Genomic DNA, 20,895 nt, shown 5'->3' with positions numbered 1-20,895 from the left:
GTCTCTGGCATGTGCTCTCCCAGCCTCATCTCCACTCCCCCCGCCATTTGGTTCTTACCTATTTTGGCTTTTGAAATTCAGTTAAAGCAACACCTTTTATATGTAAAATTTAAGTCCCCTCAGTATAAGCTGGAGGTCTCCCCTGTTCCCATAGCACTCTGCAGAGGACTGATATCACCACAACTTGTTAACCTGTTACCCCCAGATTTTGAGCTCCCTGACAGCAAACTGTATATGCCCCCCCCCATTTGTCTCAATCCTATATGCATATGTTTATTTTTATCAGCGATTAGGGGCTAGAGATGGCATTTAGGAATTTAATGAATAAGGGTCCTATTTAACTTTTTCTTACTGATCGATCATTTAAATGAGCCGAAGTCATCCATTATATGCAATCATTATTGAAGCATATATAATATACTTAAAATTTAGATTTTGAGTGTTTATTGAGACCCAGTCAATATTTTCACACTTAAAAACCCATAACTGGGGGGAGGGGTAGGATATAGCTCAGTGGTAGAGCGTGTGCTTAACATGGTCCTGGGTTCAATCCCCAGTACCGCCGTTAAAAATAAATAAATAAACCTAATTACCTCCCCCTACCCCAAAACCTCCCTCCATAACTAAGGCCTAGGGTCTTACATAAGCTAACCAGTAATTACATCTCAGAGTAGGACAGTTTCTCAGCCTTAGCACTACTGACGTTTTAGGCTGGCTGGTTCGTTGCTGTGGGGGACTGTCTTGTGCATTGTAGGACGTTTAGCAGCATCTCTGTCCTCTACCCACTAGATGGTGTCAAACGCCTCCCCCACCCCAGCTGTGACAATCAAAAATGTCTCCAAACATTGCCAGATGTCTTCTGAGGAGCAAAATTGTCCCTGGTTGAGAACCACTGCTGTAGAACGCTGAATAGAGACTTAATCCACGAAATGCCTGACTGTTAGTTACCCTGTAAGAGTTCCTCATATATTTATTACATTCAGTCTGCTCAAAAGCATGTAATGCAGTTCTAGTTTTAAGGAATTACTTTTGGTCTTGCTTCAATCTTTTCAGAAACCTTAAAAAAAATGTGTTCGTATGATATTTACTTCATAGGAGCCACCATGACTCCTTTGTCTAGGGGATCATTTGAGCATTAAAACTTCCTGAAAATATGAGAAAAATGAGGGAGTTAAAATTTTTCAGTGCCACGTTCCACATATTTTATGCTTTAAAGATCATTGCTGACAGCAGCTAGAAGAGCAGGCTTCTGTTGAGTTATTATGGTTAAACTGTATGCAGTCTGAGTTTGATACAATATGAAAACTTTTAGTCAGAATGCTTCTCACACCTCGGATTTCCTTGTGTTGGTCTTTTAAGATTTTGCCTCTCCTGATTTCATCTTCTTTCCAGGGGATCCACGCTCTCATGGGAAGTGCCGTGCAGCCCTTACTGACTTCGGTGGGAGATGCTGTAGAGGCCATAATCATCACCATGCATCAGGAAGATTTTTCTGGGTAATAACTTCCGACCAGAATTTTCACTAACCTTTATTGCATTTGCTTTTCATTCCCACCTCCACCCCTACTCCCTCAGTCTTCTACCATGTAGGACCTTGTTCCTCTTGGGATGGGGTCGGCCTTCAACCTTATCCTACTCTGTTCACTGTGTACCATTAGCAGGTTGCATTTTTTAAGTTTTTGCTTTCATCATTTCTTTCCTGTCATTAAAACAGAATCATTCACATCTACTGGACTCAGCTTGGCACTTGAGGACTTCTGGTAGATGGTACTATTCTCCTTTGCAATTTTATCTTTTTCCTTACTTCTCACGCGTAGCCTGTCCTTGAGCCTCTGGTATAGGCATGGGGTTCCTTGTATAACGTGTGCTGCCTCTGCCCCTCGGCTGGTCCCGTTCCTGCTCTGGCTTTGAGGGCAAGCTCCTGCCCAGCCCCTCAAAGATGACTTTCTCTTCTCGGTGTCTGTGGCAGTCTAATCTGGCCTTACCACTCCTAGCCATAAGCACTTTGGTATTATTTCATAGCTGTTTTGTATGTGTGCCGCGTATCCATATTACATGTGTTTTGAGAATACGAATCATAGTTCCTAGCTTAGTGTTTACTGAAATCTTTTTAAGTAGAGTAAAATGGTTTTGACTGACTATTTCAGAAATCTGTCTGTAGGGAATTTGAAATAGTTATTTGCACATGCTTAGAGTGATTTAAAAAAAATTTAACCATACTTCAGAGCTAAACATTTATACATTAATGTACAGATATATGTTTTATATTCCTAGTTCATGGTTAGTTACTATTTTTGACTGTCCTGTTTCTCTTTATATTCATGTTGTTGAACAGAGTATCTTTATTAAATTTCCAGTGACTTATCTGGCTATTTGTAGAAAAATTATGAGATGATTACACTGTCTTTTAATTTTTCAAATCATTTATTATTTCATTTACAAATTATCTTTTGAAAGGTGAAAGGGTCAGTCTCTGCTTTTAATGGTGGTATGAAGCACAGAAGGATAAAGTGGATTTACACAAAAGTGCTGTAGTATTTGGGGACAGGAACATAAAACTGCTGATTACAGCATGTGGAAGGAAATGAATTTTGTTCAAAAGAGATCTGAAATGTCCCAGTTACACCAATCATGAATGCCTCTGAAAAAGAAGCAAAAATGATGTAATTTTTGAAGGCTTGTGCTGGTGAGAGTGGTCAGATACTAACTTTGGTGATTGTAATGGTGAGCCATGACTAGGAATAACACTTTAGACATTAAAAGTTGATTTCCAAAATAGATACGTTTTTGTTAGTTTGCTTAAATACCAGTGAGCCAGGTTGGTTCTTTATCTCATAGTTTGCCACGGATGTGAAGCATTGTTTTAAGGTATATAAACATCGTCCTTAATCTTTTTTCCCCCAAATGGCCATTAATGGCTCCGTTTCAGCTCGCTCTCTGTAGGCAGCAGACATTTGAGATTCCACTGAAAGCCATTTTCCACACTTGGCAGCAGAGGAGTGTGGCGCTCTGCCACTTTATAGCGTATTTAAAGCATTGCTCTCCTGGCAGTAATTTTACCACTTTCTAGACCCTTGTTACTAGTAACTCTGCCATGTCATTTCATATACGTATGGCTTATATGAAATATAAGATGAAATGGGATTAAACTATTCAAGAAGCAGGAATTACTTTTATCATCAAGCCAGGCTCCAGGGGTCACACTTGGAAAAATAATAGTATCTGCCCTTGCAAGCCCTCTCCACCTATTCTAGGTAAAAGGAGTGAAAATCAGGTTTACCTTCTAGGTCAACTTCACATGTAGTCTGGTTGCAGAATCCCTTGCTATTTAAAAAGTAGTCCCCAACACTGTTTCCTGGTATTTGAAATGTATTTAACAGGACCAGTTTCTTTCTTTCCAGGTTAGATAAGGCTTAAAATGTACACGTCTGACTGACATAGTATGTTGATTAAAATTCTTTTATTTCATGTGAAATGACTCCTGTCCAATTGCAGCTTTGACAGGGGGAGGGAGGGCAGTGAAAGGAGGAGGACCCGAGATCCTCCAAGTGGGGGGTGAGCCTATCTGGGGTGGGGAGAGCACATGCACCCTAGAGCGACTGGTGGCCGCTTCTCAGGCATCATTGTTTGGTCCTCCCCACTTCAGCTCCTGTGTTCAGACTCTCATTCCAGAGCCCTTATATTTCCACTCAACTGCCTACCGCGCTCGATCTATCAGTTGAGAACTGATAAAGCTTTGGCATTATTGGGGAAACTGAGCTTTAGCAATTGTCAGGCAAGTGTCATGTTCTAGTAAGTTTTAATCAAGCTTCTGATCCATGCCGAGAATTGATAATACGTATTTCAGAATTTTGTCTAGTAGATCATTTTATTTTACTTATTTTATTAACATGTGCTTATGAAACTTGTTTTAGTATGTTATTTTCTAATCCTACAAGAAATCATATCAACTGGCTAGATTAAAATTCTTGAGTCAGTCCTCCAGAACAATACCAAGGCATTGGCAGTGATTTTGATAAACCATAAGAAAACTGGAAAGAGATTGGTACTTTGTTTTTTCCCAGCCTAGCCTTTTAGACTGACAAAACCTAAATGAAGATAGGCCACAGTGGACTGAATCTGGCAAAACCAAACCCCACGTGAAGATTGCATTCACTCCCTGCGTCTGTCGCATACTCTGTGCGAAGCCACTCTCCACCCTGTGATGCTGCGAACAGCAGTGTTCCACCTCGCCCCCCTCAGTGGCCTTGCCACAGTTAGGACATTCTTTCTTACATCCAAACAAAATCTCCTCCTGCTGGAACATAGCCTGCTTTCTCTATTTCTATCTGCTTTCTTTTTGGTTAACATCCTGCTTACAACAACCATTGCTGTATTTTAAAATAATTAAGCTCACCTCATTTTCTTGCTCTAGGCATTTGAACCGTATCTGTTGTTCTTCCTTTGACCATTGCCAGTTTCTCTACATCGCTCTCAGAATATGGAAACACTTATTTTTTTAAAAAAGATTCAACATTATATAGCCAGTGAGCTCCTGGGCTAGCTAAATAATATCAGGTGACTTCTAATTTTGGCATAACTCTTCTTTTCTATAAATATTTCACATTCTGCATATATTCTTTAAAGAGCAATTATAAACACTTATAAATTATAAATAGTATTTCGTGGAGCATCAGCTGGCATCATCTGTTGATCCAAATTAAAGCCTTTCCAAACCTCATCATCTGGGAGGAAAAAATTGCATACCATGTGTATTGTTACATAACCAATTCCACAGTCAGAATTCTACTATTGGACCGATCAGTTTAAATAGCACAAGAACAGAGATATTTTTGCCAAGAATTTGTTTGGGGAAAGCAGCATTTTCTGTTGTTACAAAGTGTAAAATGCTATTTGAGGATTTATTATTGATTTATTCCCTAACTAGGGAAACCATGTGAGTGAATGGAGAGCTGTAAAGCTGGAAGAGACCTTGAGAGGTCAGAGAGTGCGTAAGGCATTTATGTGAATCATCCAAGACAGATGGTTGCCTCTTTCATTCTTAATAGTCTTTAGGAAAATTAATTTCAGGATTCTTTCATTCATCTCCCTAGCATCTTAAAACAATCTTTAGAATACAATTTGAACATTATTTTATGCTCTTTAATGCTTAACAAAAGAAAACTATCTCTTTTCTACCATTAAAGGAAAAAATTGCTTAGGAGTGAGATAGCAGGCAGAGGGGGAGAAAAAAAGTCAAATAGTGACTTTTGGTGCATTGGCTGTTTTTTTCTTTTGCAGATCATTACCCAGCTCAGGAAAGCCTGATGTTCCCTGTTCTCTCTATATGAAGGAGCTTCAAGGTTTCATTGCCAGAGTTATGAGTGACTACTTTAAACACTTTGAATGCGTGGATTTTGTCTTTGACAACACTGAAGCTATTGCCCGAAGAGCAATTGAACTTTTTATTCGCAATGCCAGTCTCATAAGACCTCTTGGTGAAGGTGGGAAAATGCGCCTTGCTGCTGATTTTGCACAGGTAAATTCATGCATAGTTACAAAGGGGGAAATGTTTCAGCCTCAATTTTCTTTATTTAATGAGACTAACTGTGTATTCTTCAGTATTTTAAAGAGTTGAATCATGAAGTAAAGTAAATCTAAACCTAATTGGTTAAAAAGATAGGATGTAAAGATACTTTCGTGCCAGATACTTTTCATTTGTTTTTAACGAAAGAATCATCACTCATCTTTGGTATTTCCATGTTAAGCTGAAGTAGCTCCTTCCACAGTAAAGCAGCATTTCCCATTTTTACATAATATGAGGCTTTGTCAACATTTTACAATCTCACCGTATCAGTATTGATAAGAATAATTGATTGATCTTGCTGAAAAACAATGTAGGCGATTACATTTATCCTTTAAACGTTGGAAGGGGTGGTCTGTTGTCATGGAAAGAGAAAGAGCTCCAACACATTTGTGGCCCCTCCGCATTCCAGGCCAGGGTTCTGATTCATTTAGGTGCGCAGGGGACCAGGTTGATTATTTGATCTCTCTCGATTAAATAAGAGCACCCTTCTTGTGCAGTCAGCCTTGAAATCATTCCTCATGATCTGATGTGAAAGAACTAAGATTCAGAAAGGGGTAAGTCGTATTTACATAGAACGTCAAAGATGAACTTATTTTTTAAGCCTCTCAGAGCTGTTAGCTTTACTAAATAGTTTTTCAAATGGATTATTCATAGTGGCTTTGCCAGATCCTCCCTGTTTATAAAGACAGGCAAATTTTAATGTCCTTATTTATTCCTGTGTGTGTCTGGGAGCAAGTCTTGGTTCGTTATTCCCGCACAGAGAGAAGGACGTGGCAGAGTGCTTGTACTGGAACCAGGGTGGTAGCCGTCAGGCAGTCCCTCATACCTGGTCGTTACAGTTAGGAGCAGGTTCATGTCCTAGTGTTTCGAGAGCTGGGCTCTTTGCATATTAATTGGTCTAGAATTAGTCATTTCATCCCTAAATGATATGTCCGAGACCACTAGGTCAGCGTACAGAGCATTCCTTTGTGAAGTATGTCTTCAGTAGCCTCAGCATGAAGAAAGGAAGTCAGTGTCGCCGTTAGTGAGGCTCCTTTTACCTTTCCCACTTCCATTGGCTTCACTCTCCGGCACCTGTGCGTTTTGTTGTTGCAGGTAAATGTCAGCTTAAAGAGGGTTATGTAGTGTCTCACTTGTCCCTTCCTGGGGTTACAGGCCGCCTGTTAAAATGAAAACTCAGTGATGTACCAGGACCTGCTCTTAATTGTTAAAAACACTGAGCTGAGCTCAAATGGGTATCTGTTCTTCCTTTCCCCTTTCCTCCTTAATTTTGTTTTTCTTTTCCAGTCCTCTTCTCTCCCCGGGTCTCCCTCCCCCACCAGTTTATTTGCATTCTGCTCCAGCTGGTTCTTGAGTCACTTTCCTGGAGGCAGCACTTCAAGTCCAATTAGAGTGGCAGCCGAGCAGGAGACGGCCAGAATGGGAGTGCTGGAGGGAACAGGCTTTTGGGCTTTGTTTTTTATTTTAATGATCTATTCCCTTATGAGTCTTGAAGGCTGCAGAGCAGTGTCCTGTGACCCTTGCTCCCGCAGCTGGCACCTGCTCAAAGTGCGAAGCATCCAGGGGCAGGCTTGAGCTCCCATCTCCCTTAAAACTGTGCATTCAGCATTTTATTTGCCATTCTTTCTTTCTTAAGACATGTTACCCAATAAACCACACCTTTTCCCCGGTCCCTTTCCTTAAGATAAATGAAACTCATCAATCATTGTTACTAACTTGTGCTCCAAGGCAGCCTCTGTTTTCCATTTCTTATATATAGAAACTGCATTTATGCAAACAGCATTTACTTGGTGTTAAGACTATTTTCCAGCCCTGCAATGACATTTGTTGTTCTATTCTATGTGGGCCCGATTCCTTTGTTCACTCCTGGACAGTGTCCCAGTTTCAGGACATCCTGCCACTCACCGTGTAGATGGTTCCCCATCCCTGTAGGTCGTGGGCACAGGAAAGACAGGTAGCAGCACCTTCTGAAGTTAATCATGGTTGTGACTAATAGCTTTGGCAAAGGTCATCCAGCTGTTATATCATTATCTTTAAAAAATTAGAGTCACTTTGGGGTTTTTGTTGCATTTGATGTAGTTTCTCATCACAACTGCAGTTCTGTGATACTGCACCTCAGTTTTCATACTCATCCTTAGTTGGAAGCGTTTTCCTGGGGTGAGTCAGAACACTCAGATGGCATCACCCTGACATTTATATTCATGACAGGCATCAGCTGGGCCTAGAAAGCCTTTTTGCTGCCTCATTATCAAAAGTTCTATCAATTTGTATTCAAAATTAAAACAAAACCACTGAGGCCCCTGGAATCAAGAACACACAAATCCTCTGTGGGTTTGAAAAGAGTTCTTGTGATAAAAGCACCTGCTCTTCTGGCATAAATAAGAGAAAGAGAAGCGCTCAGGAAGAGACCAGTGGAGTAGGTTGGGAATGCTGATTATTTGGCATAACGTCCAGTTGCAAAGACAGACAATGATGTGTTTTGAAGACTTCTTTAGGACTCCTGACTTCTCCCGACCGGCACTGGTGCACAGGGAAAGAGAAAGTCATTGCAGGGTGCCATCTGGAGCGTTCATGGTGAGGGAAGTGCCCAGCGTACAGCCCACTGAGGAATCAGGTCACGGGCCTGAGGTGGTTTCCTCCTGGTAATTAATTCCCTACTGTGACCACATGGTCTCTGTGTTTACACTAATCACACAGCACTTCTAAAGCTCTAAGCTTGTCCAAGGCCGCTGGGGTGCTGCTGATTCCAAATCTCTCTGGGGACTGGTCCACACTGCCCTCTGAACCACACATTCCCCTCTGCCCCTCAATTTTGTTTCTTCCCTGAGGGAAAGCATGGCTTTTGAGGTTGGCAGTGGTTCTCCGAGCAGTTTCTATTTATTTCTGGTTGCCCTTTAAATATACATTTATATTTATTTTGCTTTTTGCCTGAAAATAGAAATTTAGGGAAAAAAGCCCAAATAATCAAGATTCTAATTCCTGTTGCCTTTTCTCCTGAACAACGTCAGGGCGGGAGTGCCCTAGGAGGATCCAAAGATGCCCTGTGGTTAACCACATGTCCGTGGTGGGTCAGGAGCGGCTCTGTAATTAGTTCACCGTGCCTGCAGCAGCTGACTGTTCATTCCTTGCAAACAAGAGAGCAGGAGAGATGCAGGGGCGTGTGCCACTTTTGTATCCACAGCTAATTACAGAGTCACCTCCCTCTAAAAGGAACACTCCTGCCCGTTAGAAACATGGCCTTGTTTAATGGAATTCTGGTGGAAGAAAATGGTTTTTAGTGCCCTAGAGATCCTTTATGGATGAAAAATTTATTTTAAACATTTAACATTTTGAATTTGTGGCATAGAATCTCCTGCAATCTTCATTGCTTACACAGCCATTCGAGGTCGTGTTCTCTCAGTACCATAGTTTTTTCCCAGCCACTTACTCGTTCTCACATTCAGTCCTGCTCAAGTGCCAAGGCAGAGGTTGTCTGGTTTAATCTTCAGTGATGATGAAGCCCACGAGGTAATTGAAAAAGAAATTGACAAAAACATTACATGAAAAATACCTCACGTAATTTCAGCATGTAAAAAACCATTATACACACACATGTGCACACACACAGTCATAGGTACGTGATAATCACATTTTTACTTTGTGCTCACTGTAAAATAAATACATGTTCTGTAGGAAACCAGAACCTCCCATCAAGTGAATAAGCTACCCAGGTCCCCAGGAGCAGCGCACACCCCGTGTCTTGAGTTGAGAACACTGGCTCGAAGCTGCTCTCTTTTGCATTGTTGGCAAGAATCTGACTTTTCTTCCTTAGATTTCTCTTTTTGTTTACTTATTCTTTTGTATTTTAAAGAATTTTCCAAGCATGTGAGATTTCCCTCTAGGACATACAGGGTGTACTCTGTGTCTTCTAAATGCTAAAGAGAGAAATCCACCATTCGCAAGTCATCCTCGAGACCAGCTGAAGGAGGGAGGCTGCCCTCCAGTTCTCCCCTGACAGCCAGTTCATACATTTGGTATCACACTTGTCATTTGCTTAATAATAATCAGCATGTGTATGTGTGTGTCTGTGCAGACACACACATACCTTTCTTGTAATTTGGGTAAATAGACATTAGATTGTTTAAATAGATATACGAATCACCTTCTTCACGGAATTTGAGAGAGCTTCTTGAAGGCAGCTCAGTCTAACTCATCTTCTCATCCCCGTGTCTGGCTTGGCGCCTGGCAACAGTGGGGAGTCAGAAGTGTTTCTCCAGTGAGTGATTGATTAGGTCTCCCTGGCTTTGCGAGGGCAAGGAGATTTGAGCAGGAGCTTTTTAGAAGGATGGCCAGCAGGACGGAAGCCCCACATTTCTCTCGTATGTTTTTCTTGAAGAAAGATGCTGATTTAACAGGGAGCAGCCTTCTCTCAGACATTTTCTAAACTGTTCTTAACCAAGGTCCTGTTCGTAGCAGGAATGAAGAAAGGGTTTATCATCTGAGTACCACATAGGAAAAAATTTTGCTTATGCAGTTGGTCAATAAAGAATAGGTAGCCTCACACTCCAGTTCATGACAAGTAAGATTTCCAGTCAGAGGAGGGAAGTGAAGAGAGGTGGAAGCAGTCGTTGCTCAGTTCTTCACCCAGGAAGCAAATTAATTTACTAAAAAGTATTAAAAGGAGGAAATTTAAAAAACACTGATAATGCCAACAGTTAACAAGCACTTACGTATGCCACGCACATAGTGCTTTGTGGGGTTATCTATTTTATTTGCATAATTTTATGAAGTAGGTGTTATTTTCTTCCACTTGACAGGTGAGGAACCTGTAGCTTAAAGAAGTTAAGTCCAGGGCCACGCAGCTAGTCCTTGTAGGGGTGGGATTCTGAAACAGACGTGCTGCCTCCAGTCAGCGGTCTTTATCACTCGAACTAGCTGGGTGAAAACTGTCATCATTTATATTTAGTATAAAAAATCTTGTGATACTGCTAAAGAAAGTACAGGCACACAGTCAGTCTTGAAAGCCTTTGTCTGATTTTTCAATGGAGGGAGAAAGTCCAGTCTTTGTCCTCTTACATAACAGATGTTTTTCTGTTTTCTTGAAGGAATTACCTCATCTTACGCCCCTTTAGTAGATAAATGCAAAAATTATCTAAGTTCTTACCTTTTAATAAGTTTAACTGACTTTTAAAACTACCTCCCAGTGCAGGTAAGTTTACTGAAAGCTACAACTTCTATGATCCAGGTTTATCCCCAGTTCACCTTAGGATTCTGACATAAAAAGCTATGGCATATCTTTTAATATTTCAGATGGAGTTGGCTGTGGGTCCATTCTGCAGAAGAGTATCTGATTTAGGAAAGTCCTACCGAATGCTGAGGTCATTCAGGTGAGACACAGTTCTGTTACCACTTTCAGATACCCATATCCTATTAGCAGATAAATCCTCTCCTATTCATGTTGAACTGTATGAAATTGCAGTCATTCAACCATTTTGTGATCTACAACAGTGGCAATTTCATATGGTTCATCTTAAAAGTTATTCAAACCAGAAACTTGTGTAAAATTATATGTAATGACTAGTGAGTGTATGTGTATGTTATTTTTGAGTTACAGTTCACAAGATAGAACTGGTAAACTTTTTATTATGCTCTTTCTAGGGAGATTTTTTTTAGTTCTCCATTCTTGCAGAAATATATTGAGTAGTAATACCAGGCAGTTCGTAAGTATATAGACATCTTTTTCTGAAAAATGTGTTTGTTCATGTATCATTTCCAACCCAATCTACTTTTTTAAATGTCATAGGTTGCATTCCATAACAAAAGTGTTAAATAGAGTATAAGAAGGACTGAGTTTAGTGATGAATGCAGGGAATGCCTGTAAATGTAGTGAAAAATTGGGGCTAAAGATGGCTAGTGCAGTTGAGCACAAAATTTAGGATTGAGCTTCCTAGAAACCAGTTCAAAAAGAAAGACAATGAGTTAATTCAAACTCATGATCCAGTTTAACCAGAAAATCCTTTTCAGTTCCAAATGCTTAGATAGGCCTTTACTAACTCAAATGTTAAGGAATATTGAATAGCTTATGACTAGTGTCTTCAATATCAGATTTTAAAAGATAAGATGGTGTTCATATGGCTGGTTATTCAGTAAGCCAGACTTCTCAAACTTTTCAACATCATGACACGCATAGAAAACGTGTACATACAAAGATCACCAACCCTGAGGGCACAGGCGATCAGCATAATACTTATGACCATTCTGTGACCACAGCACACCAGATGGGAACCCATGATGTAGACTGTCCATAATACCCAAGAGCATAATGGCTTCTGAATGTTTCTTCATAAAGATAGGAAAGAGCATCCAGGCATGTGGCTTTCTGTAAACAAGACTCAGTATGAGACACTAGAGTAATGAATAAGCAGTGTGCTCTTTAAAGGGTTGCTTCACTCTCTTACGTCTCCAAGCTTTCGGTGGAAAATGCAGGTGTAATGTCACTTGAAATAGAAGAACCCAAGGTTTACAGATACAGAAAACAAACCTGTGGTTACCAGGGGGAAAGATGGGGTGGGCAGGGACAAACTGGGAGTTTGGGATTTGCAGTACTAACTACTATCTATAAAACAGATATACAACAAGGTCCTACTGTGCAGCACAGGGAGCTGTTTTCAATACCTTCTAATGTCCTATAATGAAAAAGAATATATATGTATGTAGATCTGAATCATTGTGCTGTACACCGGAAACTAACAACATTGTAAACGGACTGACTATACTTTAAAAAAAAAAAAAACCCAAACCTAAGGTGGTTGATTGAAAGGGGAGGCCTATCCTTTACCTATTTGTAATTGGCAAAGATTTTTTTTTAATGCCAACACAAGAGCCTTAATTATTTTTCTCAAATGCCCATCTGTACAAAGTTGGGTTTCCAAAATACTTAAAGCGAGATCGTAAGTGTTTTCAGATACCTTCTTTGGATTAGCTCAAGCCTTTTATAAAGTATTTAAATATTTTGTTGAAGCCTTAGGGTTTGACACTACGAAATATGGACAAGTTGAAAGATTAAGAGGTCCTAAGGTTACCAGTCCACGAGTTATCTGGATGTACCATAAAAATAGCCTTAATAATACTCTTATAAAGTCACTTACCTTAAGGCGATAACATGGCAATCCCAGTTGGGTGGTAGAAGGCAGCCCTGAGTAACAGAATCAGTTAGTGTGCTGCAGGATAGTAACCATCTAGTTATTTTTAAAGATATGGGAAAAGCTGTGATTTGGGATTTGCTATTTATATAATTATTTTTTTTTTTTGATAGCCCTGGCTTCCGTGTTTAGTTGTTTATTCCATGTGCATGTATTAAAATAGTATTTATCTTCCTGTTCACTGAGGCAAGATGGCCTTTATCCAAGTGCTTTTAAAGTTGTGTCACAGAATGGAGATACAAGTTCTGAGGGTTTCACATGAAAACAATTCTGTTTTAAGCCATTTAGGATTTTCCGTCACCCGTCCCAATTTTTACATGAGAAAAGAAATCTCTAAGGAAACATTTAAAGTTTGAATGGTGACACTTTCTAATACCTGTTTATAGAAAAAAAATTAATAATTGGTTAGTGTATAATTTTTTAAAATCCTGCTTTTTATATCCAGCTTCTCTTATGGGGCAATGATCAGTCTAGGTGTGTTTCAGAATTCTGACCATGACTCACAGTAAGACATCTTTTATGTTACAATCTGGCATATACTTACATGCAGACACACTCAGACCCCCGTGCACAGACAGATGCACACCCACATGTGTGCCACGAAACAGTAATTACTTGACGTGACGTTCTCTGTCATTTATTTTTTATTAGATTATTTTAGCCCTTGAAATTGGCTTCATGACCCACTGTTTTGTGTCCAGTAGCTTCTTACCTTTCTCACAGGACCTTTAATTCTTGAACTTTAGCCGCTCTAGTGACAGGGGCAAAGGTTTTTTCCTTTCTCCATCTGTAAAGACTTAGGCCCTTTTCTCCTGGGATTCCTGGCATTCCTGAGCTTCCTCCTGCAGACCCCTCAGCTCCCAAGGCCTCAGTACCTAGGTATATTATATAGGAAGAGTAATTGTATCTTGCCTGAGGGGCATTTTCCATATTTGAATTCAGTGAACAGTTCTATCAGATTTATGTCTAGCAGTGTACTCCTGCAGTTCTGTCGAATCTACAGAAATCTGTTGGACCGATCCTAGCACTCTCTCATTGGTGTGAGAGGTCTTGGACAACCCTTTGATAAAGATTTTAGGATTAAGTGAATCAGGAAACAAAATGAAAATGTAGTGTATTCTGGGGTTAATCTAGCCCTAGTCTGTCCATCTTTGGAGAAGCAAGATGTCAACACGTGCCTGTGAACCTTGCTGAGAAAACCCCTGCCAGTCTCTGTTGTCGTGAGAGGGGAATCAACTAAGGACGGCTCACCTGTGTGGTGGGCCTACAGCGCCCCTTCCTAGAGAGGAGTCGTCAGTACAGAGTAATCTTTATTCCAGTGTGCCAACTCTAGGCCTTCTATTTGTTACATTTGAAAACTCGTTAAGAGATCTACCTCTTCTCCAGAATTAGTCCTGAGCAGCTACAGGGCAGGGCCCACCCTTTTTAACCCCCCATCTGTGCTGTGGGCCGTGACAAGGAAAAGGCCTCATCCAGTGGTTGTGTGTGTGATTGACCTTGGCTCTTATTCATGGGTCTCCTCCCTAAAGATTCTCAGTCACATCAAAACCAGCTCAGTGGAGGCCAGTAGGAGATTGGCTAAATAGTAATATGCCACATCCATAGGACCAAATATATGTAGCCATTAACAATTTATGTTGTTGTTAGTATCTAATAATAGGAAAAATACTTCCTAATGCATCATGAAATGAAAAAACAGGCTATTACACAGTGTATGTGCTGTGATTCCTCCTATTTTTTAAATAATCATGTATGTGTGTAGAGAGAGGAGAGGCGAAGGGGAAACAGCAAAATGTCACCATGGGATAGTAGCGTTCTTACCAGTGATTTGTCCTTTAGAGATTTTCTATATTTTTCAAATTTTTTGTCTTGGTGGTTTTATATTTGTAGTTTGAAAAGTCAACAAATATATTTAACAATCCCTCGTGCAGTGTTTCTCCCATTTAAAAATAACAACGGACCCTAAAAATAATGTAACATATACTGAAACATACAGTATGGGGAGGGGGCAGGGAAACAGGCGGCCGAACAGCCCAAACCCAGCAGGTGCAGAGGCGGCGGCTGCAGGAGGGACCCGCGGGCCTGGACCCAGGTGCAGCCCGGCCCGGCCTCCCCCCACCACGCAGCCGCCCGCCGCGGGCACTCCTCCTTGACGGTCATGTTAGTGGACTCTTCAACGAGGCCAGCAAGCTGCCTGCGTACATCTACATGTCACTGTCCACACAGAGCTCCCCGGGCAGTGGGCGTCTTCGCTTACCCCGGAGAGCATGCTGCCTCAGAAAGCGGCTGACATGAGGGGTTTGCTCCTGAGTGGTTGATGTTTGTACATGAGACACCCGTGGCAGAGCTGCGAGGCCCCATCTTGTCCGTCCCTCTGCAGCCTGGCAGTGTCCCCCAGTGGCATCTGTAAGGGTAGTTACCTTTGCTCCACCTGGCCAGGCGCCTGAGAGCTCCGACCCTGGACGGCCTCAGTGCAGGAAAACCAGGGACAGACAGGGCTACATGCCTCTCACGGCTCAGGGACACAGGCCCTGCCTTCAGCTGGGCCCCACGCCCTGGCTCCCGAGGGAACAGGCTCTTCCCCGAACGTTGCCCCCCACCTGCCCTGCTGGGAGGGGCTGTCCTCAGGTTTAATGAAAGAGCCCTGAGAGCTGTCAGGAGACGTGGGCTGCTCTGATGCTTCTGTTAGCACGAGGGGCGCTGGGAGAAGGAAGGCCATCAGCGACGCTAGAGTGTGTGTTCGCACCAACTGTGTGTCACTGTCAGAGTCGGGAGGGTTTTCCATGTCTGCCGCTCACACCCATGATCACCTGCCGCCTGAAACCTGCGCGGGCCATGCCATCATCTCTGCCGCTGCCGTTTCTAGCACCTTTAGCAGTGGGCCCCCAGACGTGCTCCTCTCTCCCCTCCCACTTACTCCGTCCTCTGCAATAACTGGTTCCCCAGGGCCTCTAGATTCTTGATTCCAAGGGTCTGGTGGCAGTGTTGAAGCCACAGGGTGGCCACATGTGGGGCTTGCTTTGCTGTGCTGTCTGCCACTTCTCTAGCCGTGCTAGGAGTCCCCGGGCAAACGTGGAGGGCTGGACATGTCGTTTATTGTTGGTTTTATTCTAGCCGCCATGATTTGAGCATTTACTATATGCTAACAAGCCTGTGTCGAGTGTTGTACTGATATTTTCTCGCTTCGCCCTCACGACCGGGTTGAGAGTCGGGGATGATGCTGTGAAGTCAGGGGCTGGGGGGCGAGTCGCCAGGGTTGCACGTCTGACATCATGTGAGGGTTGCAGAGCTGCATTTCAGACCCACCTCTGCCTGACCACGTCCTAGTCCAGAAATCCTAATTTGTTTTCACTCTGACCGGTCCTAGAACACCCTGTGACTGCTTGCGTGAATCCTCCAGGGAAATGTCAGAAAATGTTAAAGAGAATCTCAACCCCCCACTTTGATGGTGGCCTCCTGCTATGAAATGGCTCATCTCCCTGTCTTGTGCTGCAGACAGGCTTCCAGGAGATGCCTCGGGAATCTTGAGGCAAATGTGCACTTTTAATCGCTAGAGAGCACGTGCCTGAATCCTGCCTCCTCTCCGTCCTGGTCCCCCGGGACTGACGGCCTGGGCTCTAAGACAGGGAACTGGAGGACCGCTCACCTCTCTGCTTTCAGTCCTGACTCACCCCCAGTCATCAGCCTCCTGGGCCATTCTCTCCCGGGACACACATGGCCCTCCTGCCATGATGTCGGGGCTTCTGTAAAGCATCTCCACCGAGGCCCTCACCTCCTGCAGGCCTCCCACACTTACCCCTTCTCGCCTTTCAGAAGCCCTCACTCTGTCCAGTGCAGGGAGGAATCCTGTTTGATTTCTATGCTGCTTCCAGATCTCAGTGCTTTTGCCGCCTTCCCAGGCCCCTCACCGAGAGGAGGTTTGGAGTCAGGGTGGCAGGCAGGTGGCACAGAGCACCCCTGATGCTGGCTGTGGATGCGGGAACAGCAGGACTGTGGTCTTAATTCACTTTGTAATTGGCCTCAACAGAAGACTGACAGCTACACAGCTGTGAGTCACTTAAATGTGGAGAGCCCAGGCCAGAAATACTTTTCTCTAATGGGACCTAAGACTTGATTAATTAAGACTACCAGCTGCCTATAAAGTTAATTTTGAAAGTGCTGTTGGTTAGAGTTTCTTTCTCTGAGAATGATATTGTGGTATTTGGGGTATCTGCATTTTATAACCCCTTAATTAGCTTCTTTTTGTTCCCCATGTCACCTCAGATGGTGATTTCTTTTTTAACTGCTGGTATTTCAGATTCCACCTGGAATCAGGGAGGAGGGAGGTTCTCATGCTGTGTTCTTTCAGACTGTTAAAACAGGCATCAGAAACAAAATCTCTGCTTTTGATGTTTACAGGTAATTACGTCAGTGATGCATAATGTGGAATCAAATCCAGTTTTGCTTTCCCTGGCTTCTTTGGCAGTCCTGTTGGTAGCTAGAGTGGAAGATTTGGTCTTGTCAGGAAAATAACAGCTGTGACCCAGAGCTCCAAAGGGACAGGTGACTGACCAAAAGATCCCACTTCAAAGTGAGCTGGTTTCTATCAGGCCTGCCCTGTGCGGGCGTCGCACTCAGCAGCCTCGGTGTGTAGCTCGGTTGGGCTGCTGGATGTGGCATGTTACAGATCATTCCTCTCTCCCTGTCTCCCTCTTTCCTGTCCTTCCTCCCTTTCTGCCCTTGCATTGTTTGCAGTTTGCATCAAGAGTATATTGAAGGAAAATAAAGAAAAACACAAATATTAAAACCATAAAACTAATTAATTGCTGTAGATAAATTTCAAATTTGACTTTAAAGGTCCTGAAGCCAAAGATAAAAGAGAAACAGAATCAGCTGTGTAAGTCTTGTTTTCGGGAGGGAGGAAATAGATCAGTTCTTAGGAGAAAGTTCAGTGTTTCTCAGTACTGACTTGTACAGCATCCGTGCACGGGACCTCATGTTGGGAGCACTGAGAGATGTGGGACCATAACTCTTGGTCACCTTTGTGTAGTAGAGGCAGAAAGGGTTCCATCGGGCTGCTCTTCAGTAAGTTGAGGCCTGTCTGTCATACAGGACTGACCCCCGTCTCCTCGCATCACAAACCAGGGCAGGATGAATCCTGCCATGGCGCATGCCACAGGCCAAGAGTCGGCTTTTCTGGGGAAGGGGGATTCTCACAGCACTGGGGACAGCCGGGACAGAAGTGCGGGCAGGAGCTCCCCTGTCTCCCCATGTCCCTCCCAGTGGCCTTTAGGGCATGCCAGGCCTGCAGTGGGAGCCTGTGACCCAGGGGAGGAGCCGCCTCCCCACAGCCTCTCTCCCCTCTTCCAGCAGCCCTGTCGAGGGACAGCCTGGCCTCCGGCTGGACTGGGGGCTCCAGGGCTGCTTGGGGAGCCGGCTGCTCAGCACCCAGGAACCTGGGGCTGTGAGCTGTTCCGTTTCCCCTGCCAGAGCATCAGCGCCCCAGCCTGTGGGAGGTGGAGCCGGCGGGGGACAGCCTCGTCCCGTTACCACCCAGAGTCAGCTTCCAGGGGCCTCTGACAGCGCCACTCACTGCCCACAGGACCTTCGGGTCCCGCCAGATGAAGGTGATTCCAAGGGAGGCTATGATAACGTGGTTCAAGTGTGTGGGTGACTAGTGGTCTTTGACCCATGGCGAGAATCTAGGGTACCTTCAGGTAGTGTCCTGGAAACATTCATTTTCTCAGATAGGTTTTTCTGTGGGAGTTGTTGACAGTTTGAGGTTGTATGTTCTCCAGGGCTCTCTGTTTCTCTCTGAGAATCAGTCTGTCTGTTGTAAAGACAGGATGAGTGGTAGCTACAGCTGATATCCTACAAGAGGCTGCCTGGCAAAGTTTAGAGCCAGGCTTTCCAGGTTGGAGTCCGTGCTCTGCCCCTTCTTAGCTTAGCTTTTACTTGATTGCTCCTCCCCCTCAGTTTACCTGTCTGTAAAATGGGGGGGGGGGGGGTAACGGTGCCTATCTCATAGGTTGTGTGGAGAAATAAATGAGTTCACATAAAACAGTGCCTGGCATGTTCTAAGTGCTGTATGTGGTCGCTCTTGCTGCTGTTGTTAAAACTAGGAGCTTGGCTAGTTGGAGACAGACCGGCTCATCCTCAGGCAAAGGTGCCCGCAGGCCAACCCAAAATTCTCTCAGTAGTGTTTTCATCCCTGATTGGGTGCTGGACTCAGTGCCCACGGCTCTGCAGCATGGAACTCCGTGAGATGGGTCCTGAAAAGGCCAGTGCACTGCACAGGGCCACACGCTCCCACGGAGCGCCTGCTGTGGGGCTTGTTGGATTTCTGGTCACAGACAACACGAATGAACTGAAGTGTTTCCCCAAGAGCTAAAGAAAATAAATTACAGAATAATGTTATTTTACAAAACAATTGAAATTAGAAAAATCTCTACCAGGGATAAATTTCACTTATAGAATATTTAATATGAAGACATTCTTACAGTACTCTGGATCCAGCCAGAAGCAGCTGTCTGGAGAGCACTCTGGCTCCTGATGTCACGTCCCACCATCTGGTCTGTCTCCAGCTGCACACGAGGAAGTAACCTGGGTGAGGGAGGAGCCCGGGGACAGAGCCAATTTACACGCTGCTCTGTCAGGAGACCCTGCTCCCATCCCACCTCGAGATTCAGCCTCTGCAGCTTGGCCTGGAATTAACTCTTGTCCATCCGAGCCTAAAGCCAGGGAGGGGTAGATAAAAGTTTCAAATTCTTCTTGCCAGCCTTTTGACAAGGCGGTAGGGGATTGGTAATGGGCAAATCTGCCTCAGGCCCCTGTAAAATGCAGAAGTACCCCAGAGATATTATGGGTTTGGTTCCAAACCACTATAGTAAAGCGGCTATCACAGTAAAGCGAGGCATATGAGTTTTTTGATCTCCCAGTGCATGTAAAAATTATGTTTACACTATAATCTATTAAATGTGCAATAGCATTCATTATGTCTGAAAAAAAACATTTGCACATAGCTTAGTTTAAAAATACTTTATAGCTAAAAAAATGCTATCATCTGACAATGCCAGGTTGCCACAAAACCTTCAGTTTGTGGGGGGGGGACACCATACCTGCGAAGCACAATAAAATGAGGTGTGCGTGTCGTGGGTGGTGACACCCAGACACACAGCGATATTAGAAGGGGAGAATGTTCACTGAGGCAGTAATTTCATATACAAAGACATAACTGCCATTAGAAAAGTTGCGTAGAAAATGTTTGGATTTACCCACATTAGATTATAGCCCAAGGAAGGATTTAGTGTAAAATGAAAGCTGAAAGTTTCAACCACCATAGGAATCTGTTACTTCTTACTACTTGAAGGCTTTCACTATGTGCTTTGATTTGAGCCTTTACAACCTCCCTAAAATCTCAGGGGATTCTGCTGTGTTACCTTGAAGTCAGTTCAGACCCAAAGGCAGTGAGCTGGGTGTCAAGGATGGAGTTGAAGGGCAGGTCAACCTGCGTGCGTGTGTGTGCACACGCGCACAAGCGTCTGGGCTGAATTAGGGGGTTAAGAAATGGTTAAGAATTAGCCAGTCTCAGCAGACTGCCACTATCATTCTTCTGCCACACACTATGCTGTTACACTGCCATGCAGTTACGTTGTACTAATATGCTATTACGATTCTTTTACAAAATCGCCGCTTTCCGTGTTGAGCAGCATGAAATAACTTCCGTGTTCCCTCCCTTTAGACCACTGCTCTTCCAGACAAGTGAACACGTGGCCAGCAGTCCTGCACTGGGGGACATTATTCCATTCAGTGTCGTCATTCAGTTTTTGTTCACAAGAGCACCTTCTGAGCTGAAATCCCCCTTCCAGGTAATGAAGTGAAGCTAGAACCCTGTTTCCCATCTTTCCCCTTAACCCTTCGAGTGCGGCCCCGCTCACTGAAGGTGCCCGGCCTTCTCTTGCCTTATTTAGTCGTGGATCTGTGTCTGGGCAGTGAATGATTAAGGAGGAAAATTCCCCCTGCCCAGCCCCTCCTTTCTCTGCAGAGTAAAAATTACCTGATGCATCTAGAATGAGCCCACTCAGTAACAGTGACACTAGAAATGTATGTTCATAAATCTTTTCTGACGGAGGCCTCGTTTCCTTGGCTGACCCACCTTCAGTTGGCAAA

At 43.6% G+C, this 20,895-nt stretch overlaps 1 protein-coding gene across 1 annotated transcript in view; it reads left to right on the top strand.

Annotated features, from left to right (window-relative positions):
* COG5 (component of oligomeric golgi complex 5) overlaps window positions 1-20,895 on the top strand; it is a 237,564-nt gene that overhangs the window by 208,049 nt on the left and 8,620 nt on the right. Inside the window, exons 17-20 of the mRNA XM_032484216.1 lie at window positions 1,393-1,496; window positions 5,281-5,518; window positions 10,856-10,932; window positions 20,468-20,594. Of these exons, the coding sequence (XP_032340107.1) occupies window positions 1,393-1,496; window positions 5,281-5,518; window positions 10,856-10,932; window positions 20,468-20,594 (546 nt within the window). The remainder of the gene's footprint in view (window positions 1-1,392; window positions 1,497-5,280; window positions 5,519-10,855; window positions 10,933-20,467; window positions 20,595-20,895) is intronic.

This window comes from Camelus ferus, chromosome 7 (assembly GCF_009834535.1).
Source record: "Camelus ferus isolate YT-003-E chromosome 7, BCGSAC_Cfer_1.0, whole genome shotgun sequence".
Taxonomy (NCBI): domain Eukaryota; kingdom Metazoa; phylum Chordata; class Mammalia; order Artiodactyla; family Camelidae; genus Camelus; species Camelus ferus.
Note: the sequence above shows the minus strand (reverse complement) of the source record. Positions and strands in the feature narration are given on the sequence as shown.